The sequence below is a fragment of the Danaus plexippus genome (genome assembly GCF_018135715.1).
Source record: "Danaus plexippus chromosome 3 unlocalized genomic scaffold, MEX_DaPlex mxdp_25, whole genome shotgun sequence".
Taxonomy (NCBI): domain Eukaryota; kingdom Metazoa; phylum Arthropoda; class Insecta; order Lepidoptera; family Nymphalidae; genus Danaus; species Danaus plexippus.
Genome location: NW_026869844.1, coordinates 1285273 through 1295809, shown reverse-complemented (window position 1 = coordinate 1295809; position 10537 = coordinate 1285273). Strand labels below are relative to the sequence as shown.

General features: G+C 29.6%; 1 protein-coding gene across 1 annotated transcript; it reads right to left on the bottom strand.

Annotated features, from left to right (window-relative positions):
- Positions 1 to 2745: 2745 nt before the first annotated feature.
- LOC116769961 (protein takeout-like) lies at positions 2746 to 10053 on the bottom strand. Its single transcript, XM_032661200.2, has 6 exons — positions 9908 to 10053; positions 6569 to 6711; positions 5034 to 5128; positions 4093 to 4226; positions 3590 to 3739; positions 2746 to 3348 (listed from the first exon to the last, which is right to left on the bottom strand). Exons 1-6 carry the CDS (start codon positions 9975 to 9977, stop codon positions 3194 to 3196), a joined length of 747 nt encoding a protein of 248 aa, XP_032517091.2. The 5' UTR covers positions 9978 to 10053; the 3' UTR covers positions 2746 to 3193.
- Positions 10054 to 10537: the final 484 nt, after the last annotated feature.

The window sequence follows — 10537 nt, the reverse complement described above, 5'->3', positions numbered from 1 at the left end:
TGGAGTCATTCTATTTGTCACTAATATTGCGTTATCTTACTTCGTATTTTTTCTTTCTAAACCTTGAACCATATATTTCATCTAAACCCTTATTTTTAATCTAAAAATTAATGTTAGGCCCTAAAAATTAATTATGGACTCATCTTATCTATGGTGGAATCAGTATTGACTGAAATCCACATGAGTCTCTTTTTTTCGAACGGTACATAATACAAACTAACTTAATGTACGCAAACCTAGAGCCATAAGCCATTCGTAAGGATAGATGCTCCCTCTGAGTATATAGAACAAGTGCAAAATAATTATTTTAGAAGTCTATTTAATCAAAATCTACATACCCGACATTGATTAACGTTATGGCCTCACAGAGCTCACAGAGAATTCGGGCTGATCTCTTACCAGTGCTTATATCTTCTAAGTGTTTCAAAAAGGCAGTAGTTTTTATGAATTCGATAAAAATGTTTTGCTCCAAATATAGAACAAAGGACACATTCGCGTTTCCCTTCACATTGCTAATATTTATGTGAGATGTTAACCTTTACATTCATGAAGATTGACCCTTTATATATAATTATATACAAAACAGAGATTATTAAGTGCTAAAAGAATATTTATTTAATTACCACGTATAATTCTCTTTATTTAAACCCAAAATCTAACAAAGCGACTGCTATAACTATGATTTTTCGGATATCCAACTTATACATAGCTACATGGTATAAATCTAACAGCAGTTTTTGGATCTCAGGGGTATATTAGCGACATGAATTCCGTTTCCGTCAGCGAGTGGCGCTGGGACTGTGAAGCAACTGGTCAAGGCGATCCGGCGTATATTGGCAACTGTAGAAATAAGATCTCACCACCTTTACGTAAGTATCATCAAACAATACCACGTATTACTGTACTTAAAACTCTCAGCAGCTCTAATATCTATGTCAAAGTTCATCGTTGTTGTCAATGTCAAAGTAAACAAGAAATACCGTGCTAATAATAAAAAAGAGTTGAATAAAATGAACTAATTGTATTTTACTAACCTTCTATCTTTTTGGCTGAATTAACATTCGGGTTTTTTAATAACATTTTTGTTGTTTTTTATTTACTCTTCTAATTTTATATCAATTTTAAACATTTCGCTAGGTTTCTTATTGTGCCTATATACATTTTTTTGGCACAATCAGTCGATTTCGATGAAGTGCCCCATAATTATCTTAATGTATATATCGGCGCAAGCAGCTTCAATGACGGATGGAACATGAAAATAACTCAAGACTGGCATCAATTATTATAACGACTTATTGGTCGTCGTTACTATTGTTAAAAGTAAAACGAAATCAAAGAGAACAGAACTATGTTTGAATTCTGGTATAAATATGACGTCTGAACGCACGACAGCGGACTGCAGAGTTCAGCGAGTGCGGAGCATAAAGAACCTTCGAGAAATACAAGAACATTTAGAAGAATTGAAGTTTCATTTTAAAATATCTAGAACGTACTGAAACAAGTGACATTAGTGACGTCAGCGAGGCTGGCGTCCTGTCTTTAAAACAATGAATTTATAATAAATCCGATATATATGATTTTATCATTTCACAAGTGCAAAATACAATTTGTCAAATTCAGTGACACTTTTTGCTGGTAAGGAATGTTAAATCTCCACACGCTCACAGTCTTAGACCTAACACAAGTTCAACTTAAAAGGTACATATAACGATCCTTTATTGTTTGCAAAATTTTGCTTTAATCGCAAATATATGAATTAATACTATTCACATAAGTTGTTGCGAACATTAATAATTTGTTCTTACAATTTTCTTCAAATTTTGAATTGTTTCAATGGCCTAATAAATTTTCTCTGTGACTCTTTGGTCTAGAATTAAACTAACCTTTTACGAAACTCCCATTCTAAGTGTTGTTGACAGTATTTACATTTTCTTGTCAACCAAAGGTATAATTGAAAAATGGAAAATTTTCATCTCGTCTGTCCGTGATCACGATTGATGCAAAGTAATTGAAACGTCGGGAGAATGAAGTTTAAAATAAAGCGTAGTAAACCGAAAATATTAGTTTTATTTAAATAATAAAATTTTAACTTAATATGCAATACGTTTGTCTTTACTACATTAAAATAAATATGTCTGTCGAGCACTAGTACTTTAAAAGTAGTCGACTTGAAAATTTTAATACGCATATATGTTATAGTGGAGGCAAGGAAACAAAACTCAGGTGAAGCTCTAGACAGAACATAGTCAACGATTCAAAGAAAATTTTGTACAATAAACAGAACGACTACAATGAAAATTTCAAAACTTTGTATATATTCACGTATTTTGCTGGTTTTCAGTACATGATTATCAAACGTATTTCCCAACCGGGTATTACGCACTACGGACGGCTGGTAGGATGCGAACCAAAGGAATTCATTATCCGCGAATTAGATTAGAAAACGTTATCCAAGGTTTATGAAACTTGAAGTAGGTATAGAAATTGATTGAACTATATAACTTGTCACTGGCTAGTTCTCAATTTGAATTTTTTTTATTTTTTTTTACCGTCCCAACATCTGGCAAATAAGCTCTCAATAGTATTCCACGTTCTAAAATTTTAAAAATCTTTGTACAAGAATTTAAGTTGCCTATGTTCATTAAAAATATAAGACAGTTCGGCTACATTATAAACTCAATAAAGAGTTTTATACGAGGTCGATAAAAAGGAGACAAAGATAAATGGCGAAAACAATAACTCAAATTTATATTGAAACGTAATTATTTTATTATTTGCATGAAAATAAAAATATATATATCAATTATTTACAATAAATAATAAATTTCAAACAACTGGAACTAAATAAATACAATTGCCTGTAACTGTAATTATCGTTACAAAATTATTATCACACGTAATATAATACGTTGCCGAAATAAATAACGTTGCTTACGGTTACGTAAAAAAAAAATTACGTAGAAAAAAATTAGGGTCATTTCGGTATACGAAAATATTAAATAACTAATGCAATGTACATAACAACTAGTGATTTCGTTTTGCAACAAATGTTATTGGGTTTTAAACATTACGCTGATTACATGGAATAGAACGTGTACGTATGTTGTTTAAATACCTTTAAGTATTAAACATTTGTGATGATCTAACATTACATTGTCTTATTCTATATAAATATATTATAACTCTTATAAAACTAAACTTTAGGTAACATTTCGTCTAACGGAAGGTTATATACTATTTTGTTCGCTGCGTCTAAAAGTATCTTAGCGACTGTTTTCTCTATGTAAGGCTGCATTGTCTTCAAAAACTCTCCTCTGTTTTGGTTGATTGCTTCATTGGTTGCATCTCCTGTAACCGTAATGGAATTTTTTACAAAACGACAAGACCTTATATACCTTAATTACACCTACATATTCGCTTTTAAGTATACAATCAAAGACATGTATAATAAACGGATAAAGGACGATTAAATTATAGTTATATTCCAGTTAAGCCTACATATGTATGTGTCCCAATACCTATATAATGAACAAAAATTGTCTCTAAAACGACAAATTTATTCGGTTAGTAAGTTTCTCGAAATACAAACCCAGAGCCTTGTTTCCATTGAAGAGTCCGTCCAGTCTGATACGGTAATCTTTGATGAGGATGTCCACAGTCATACTGGTGAACTTCATGTACTGCACACCGTCCCTCATGTAGGTTTCCGCCTTCAAAACCACGTCAGCGTCGCATTTTACTGAAAACGTTACAAACGATTAAAGAAACTATCTAATATTTTTGAGACATCTTCTTCATTAATACGTTTTTTTTCATCAGATGCAAGTGCTTTTTTATGACGCCAAGGAAATTCATTTTACTCGTAAAGCTCTGAGGATCGAGTGGCTAAAGATCTACAAGGTGTTGTATATTGCAAGCATTTAAACATCATTGTACCTAATCGCTGATAATATGACCTGTTTTATAAAAATTCTTTAGCTTCTATTAGATATATGTATATAAAATTCAATACAAGCCTCATATAAACCAAATCTACATTTTAACTTTGTATTTTTTGTATTATTATTCTATATACATTAAATAAAACCATACTAGCATCAGCCACCAGATTCCCTTCTCCTCTCAACGGCACGATGAGTATCTGCGTGTCGAGGTTGTAGCGGCCGTCTAGGTGCAGGCGTGGGAAACGTACTTTACCGTGTATCAAGAGAGTATCAACATCGACACTGTCGAAATATTACATTGAATTAACTATTAATAATACTAAAAGGATTTAAAATAAATCGTTTAAGAGATAGTGATGAAATATTTCTTATAAAAATGGTTTTATTTAGCCTACTCCGTTTTTTTTTTATTTTCTTTTATTACTTATCTTAGGTTGAGTCTTAAAACACCTAACATACAACACTACGACAACATTTCATTATTATTACATGCTCTTTAATTAATTTTCTGTAAAAGTCACTGATATACCCATTTTAGTAGACAAATGTTTCAACCAGAACTATACGGTAGAAAATTATTATTAATGCTGCCATCTATTGTTATAACTTAATACTAAAGAGACACCAGTTGCCATAAAGAACAAATAGGATTCAGTCACATTTTAAATTAATGTGTGAAAGATGTCGTTAACAGTTTATTCATAATTTATACAATAGACTCAGTGAGGTAGTAAATTGGCTTTATTTATGACTACTTCTTACTTGCGACTTCGCCCGTTTTGCCTTCGGAATTCCGAATTAGGCTTACACAGAAGTGTATAGGCTGTGTAAGACCTTAACTTTTTTAAACTAACCAGTAGCGACATCTATGGGCTTCTTGTGGAAAAGTGATCTCACGCGGATTGTAAAGATTTTCGTTAAAGGTTATAGCCCATATCTTTCGTAAAGTTTCACAAAATAAGGAACAACAAACATCCACACACTGTCACAAAGTTACGTATTTATAGTATTAGTTATATTTTCATTTCATATAATCCAAGTGAACTTGTGAGCGGAATAGTTATAATTATGTCTACTTCAGGGACTTACTCGATGCTCTTTATAGTAAAGTTTCCGGCGCCGGATACCTTAACATCTTTACCAGATGCTTTCAACGGCAGCAAGTCCCCGCTGACAGCGACGATCTAAAAAAAATTATTTTGTTACTACATTGTATTATACGTGAAAAATATTGAAACTGGCCTAAATGTTGTTTTTTTTAAGTTGTATAAAATGCAAATTTTGTTAAGTAATACATAACATATACTCGTAATTTTAAACAATTACAAAATTTTCTGTTCTAACTGGTATAAGTATCGTAACTAACTTTAAATATATTTTTCTTCTCGTCTTATTTGCACAATAACTGTACATAAAATCTAAAATATAATTTCATAGATCTTAATATATAAAGCATTATATAATATATTCGTACGTACGAAATCAGTCACGTGCGTACAGAACTGTCGTTATCAGATTTATCACACAAAACCCGTTCCAAGGGAGTATTTTTTTCCTGTTTTTTCTATTTAGAAAAAGTATCTATATAAAATATGCAAGCAAATAACCGGTCGGACATTAATCTCTATTGAACAAGCCGCCAAACTTAAATTTCTACTTAACTTACTTAAAAAAAAATTAAATCATGCTCTTTAAGCAAGCTTGAATATTTTTTTACGAGCTCCAACACCGACCGATCCAAGGTTTCTTAATTGATTAACGATTTATTTTTATAAAAAAAAGGTTTCGCTAATAAAAAAAAAAATAATCACATGTTGACATATTACCTTCATAAGTGATATTAAATCATTATTAACATTATAATTAAACATACAATGTGTTTCTTTTAAACGGGCTTGTGTCATTGTTTGTTATTGCCTCTGATGTTCACGGTTACGTTCTACATATATATCTACATAACTAGGAAAATAAAACACTAAGAGAATGCAATCAATTAGTAATCCCACGAATTAATAGACAATTGTATTGTTGGACTTGTCTTTTTTATAACATTCCCGTATCCTAGTGATGTAATTATCGATTTCTACTAAATCGGAATCAGAGTTTATTGGATATCATCATCATTATCGATAATTATAAAGAACATGTCGTAGTAAGCCAAATGTGATATTTTTCATTATTAAAAAATATATATTTCGAAAAGGATTAGAGTAGAGAGTTATAGATTAAAAAAAAATGAGTTCTACGTACGATTTTAATAGCGACTTATGAATGAATATGAAAAAAAAAACAGATAAAAAAATCGAAATAATGAATTACTTATATCAACATCAATTAATATAATTGACTTAACCATTTTAGTTTATTTTTCATTTCATTTTATTTATTTAATAAACGACTTTTGTATCAAGTAGACAGATTTTAAATTCATACAAAAAGCTACTTATAAAATGTAACAACAATAATAATTTTCCATAAAATTTTCCTATAGTGAACACAATGTTTTTCATAAAGAGTAAGCAAGAATTATAACTACGTAAGCAGATTTTAACGTTTATTTAAATTTAATAGGTTATATTTAAACAAAACCAACATATAATGCTCAATGACACCCAGCTTCTTACCTCGGGTATGTAGAACGGTTCTAGAGGAGGTACGTTCAGCTCAGGGATGCCAGCGATGAGGTTTGGTCGGAGGCTGTAGATGGAATTTTTGACGCACTCATTGATAGTGTTTTGTTCTCGCTTGCAAACTTTAATGTAGTCGGCTGGAAGCAACAAAAAAAAATATTCCTATTAAGTAATGTATATTAATAACTTCCTTGGTAATAAAATGCAGTGAACTTGTTTGTGTCTCACTGCGTCCTGTTTGAATTAACAAACGATCAACCGTCATAGATCAATCGTCGGAATGTTTGATAGAAAACAAAATAAATTAACACACAACATCGTAAATAAAGACACAACACGAAGTAATAGTTTAAATATTAGTCATGTGATATAAACATGAGGTATTGCGGAAGCGTTTATCGCATTAACAAAAGCTGTAACAAATAGCCAAGATCAAGCAATAATATAGAATTATCTAGAACTCGCTATTGGCAGCACTTTGAACGTACTAAGACCTATTTTCATTACGTGCCAACCAACTATACACCAACAGTTGTAATTAAATTCATGTTATGTTTTCCTATAAAATGTATTATAATATAATATAAGTTAAATGTTTTAGGACCTTCGTTTAAGGTTTAATGACAAGCATTGAAACCAAAGCTCATTTGTAACAAGCGTCTTTGAAACTAATTTTAAAGGAGGTGATAATATATATATATATACACCGTCCAGCAATAAGTTGTAACAGACAACTGAATATGCATTTATTAGTAAATATCTATTAAAGGCTCAGCAAAAAATAAAAAAAATATCTATTCGAAAAAGCCATCTAAGACCTTTAATCTTTTATACGTGTAAAAATATATCGGCCATGTTTTTTTTTGCATACAAAGTCTATTAGATACTAATTGGTTAATATTTCATGTTCCCGGTTTATTTTGACATATTTTTTTTTAATTTATTAATAACAAATTATTTTGGTTGTCGTCGGATGCCTTCAAATCTCATTTCGAGAAAGAATTAAATAAACAAGTAATTTTTATTTCATAAATAGTTTGATACTCTAGGCTTAAATGAATTGAAGTTAAGATTCCTACAAGTGATGTGCTAATGATGTTATATGTAATACTTATTAATTAATAAGAACCGCAAACCGAGTCGTTATAGATCCTATCTAACTAAACCCTTAACCCACACAATATGAACTTTTTCTTTTCCTAACGCGTTTTCTAAAAGACAACCGGGACAAGAATTGTTTATAATGAGATCTAAAATTTTCGCGAGTTTTATTCGTTTAAATGAAACTAGTATTTTTCGGATAAACTACGCGTGATTTATTTTTGTAAAAAAATAACATACTCCCGACGTTTCGGTTACTTTTCAGCAACCGTGATCACGGGCAGACGAGATGACTCATATGTATGTAGTTTTTTACAAAAATAAATCACGCGTAGTTTATCCGAAAAATACTAGTTTCATTTAAAAGAATTGTTTATATTGTAACAGTTTTTATACCTGCATTAAACATAAAAATCACAACGCACAAACAGAAAAAACATAATACTTAAATTTACATAGCGAAAAAACTTGTATAGTTTTTCAAAATTTACGAGATCGAACGAATTACATTTATATTAAATAAAAAAAAAAATCAGTAAAAAGTATTTATGTTTAAAAAATACGTAATAAAACTTTTTTTTTTAAATCTATCTTAAACGCAAAAGATTCCGGTAATCGAGCCATCAATGAAATATATTTTCATTTGTAACATTATTAATCAGGTCAAAACTCGTTTGACTGGTCTAAGACATACCACGCTCATGTGGGATACCAGGAAACACTCCTGTACCAGTTTCGTATATTAAATATTCCGCAGGTTTTAATTCCATTATATTATATTATGTTATTATAACATGATGTTGTAATTTGCATTTGCGTCACGCCGAATGCCTTGTTTTATACACTTTATTACAAGAAAATGTTTTATATATACAATAAAGTGTACGGGTTATAAAATGATTATGAATATTTATATATTTTTTTCATTATTTTAGTAAGTCTACTCGTGCTCCCTTGGAATTAAAATGTCAAGTTACTTATACGAAGGCCGTTACGAGTCGTGGCGAATTTTTGTATGGTTTTTGCCGATTTCTCAGCCTTTAGTTTCGTTAGATAAGACTATTTGTGTTTCAATGTAATCCACTAGTTATTGAATTTTGATTAATTAGATCGTTTGGACTTGATTTATATGGAAATTATAAGAATTCAAGGTATTATGCGCTTATTAAAGACGAATTAATTAATAACCGAATAAAAAGAGACTGTTTGAAAATGAAATAACTGAAAAATATATTCATATTTTTAAACTCCACAGCGGAGTTGAACTGAAAAAAAAAATAGTTTTTTTTTGATACAGAACACCTTGATATTAAAATAAATTTAGGTCGATAAATGAAGTTTATATAGCAAAGAGAACACGATGTGAAAATCGATAATTAAGTAATTTGTTTTTATATAAAACAATTACTTTTTTTTTTCTAAAAACATAGACAAAACATGCTCTCAATTTAATATTTCAATTGAAAATCAAATCAATACATTATCCTTTTATAGAAAAAATAATTGAGCATCTCCAAAAAATACGGTTCTAGCGATAAAGTCATTTAATATAACATGAAATGGAAAAACCGTGTGCTTTAAGTTGTAAGGTCCGGCTTTAAAACAATACAAGTGAATCAATTAGTGCATACATTTGCATAAAAACAGTTATTTTCTTAGACGATTTTTTTGTCTGTATGTGTGATTTATACGACATAGATCCTTTGTCTCATATTTACATCTAAGTACATAGATAAAAAAAAATGTTTAACCGACATTTATATGACAAATACATTTAATGTTATGTACACTATAAATATGCTGAATAAATGAGATCGTGATCTCAATGTAAACAATGCTATAACAAAAAAAAAATATATATATATATATATATATATATATGCACAAATAAATAAAATAAGTAAGCATTTATTAATTATTGTTTAAAATTTTATTTAATAAACAGTTATTAATATTTTGTTTTGTTTAGTATTCAAATTCCAATGGATGCTGTTATTTATATAGCATAATAAGGAAATTATATATTGGACTATTCTTGTATTTATTATAATACATTGGATGTTTTTATTTTACCTAAAAAAAATTTATAACTCATTCGTTTTGGAAATTCTTAAGCCTCAATAATAAACAACTCTATTGAGAAACAAATGAGTTAAGGAGTTCGTTATTTTTGTAGTTAAATAAATAATTTAAAATATATAATGAATTTCTAATATTATTTTAAACACTTACGTATAACGGCGTGAACGCTTCCACTTATCACAGTGAACAATACAATATTTATTAAGTGAACCATTTTCATTATATATTTTTTTCTACACGTATGTGTGTCTGTGTGACGGAACGAACACTGAACGACATGATGACAACGAATAGTTTTATATAGGTGATGATTTTGTTATCAAGGTGAACGAAGGAAACGTATAATGTTAGCTACAATTTAATGCGACCTTTTTTGTGAAGACTCCGCAGATTTTTTTTTTTATCTGTATCTTTTTTGCACATCTGTGTTGTGTTTTGACATTAAAATATTCGATTAGCTGATTGAATAGGTTTAACGGTTTTATTAGAAGATATTTGTATTGCTTTTTTTATCGTAAAAATTTTATAACCTTCTAGAATCTGGATGACGTTTCGACAATTCGTTAGACGAAATACATACTATTGAGATCATCAGCCATTAGCCTATTAATTATATTAGTAGTACGTAACATAATGGGCAATTTTTTCGTTTGACGAAGAACTATTGTCATTTACAATAATCTTCGAGAAGTTTACTTATGGATCTATTCAAAATATTCTTTCTATAAAAGAAAAAAGCTAACCATGTAATAATGGCTATATATATATATATATACATAT

What these genes read in the sequence shown, in the direction of transcription:
- LOC116769961 (XM_032661200.2), bottom strand. Translation starts at nt 9,977, where the DNA reads ATGAAAATGGTTCACTTAATAAATATTGTATTGTTCACTGTGATAAGT. An exon ending in AACCGTTCTACATACCCGAG is followed by an intron (nt 5,129 to 6,568) that starts GTAAGAAGCTGG and finishes AATTTTTTTTAG; the next exon opens with ATCGTCGCTGTCAGCGGGGA. An exon ending in GAATCTGGTGGCTGATGCTA is followed by an intron (nt 3,740 to 4,092) that starts GTATGGTTTTAT and finishes TAACGTTTTCAG; the next exon opens with TAAAATGCGACGCTGACGTG.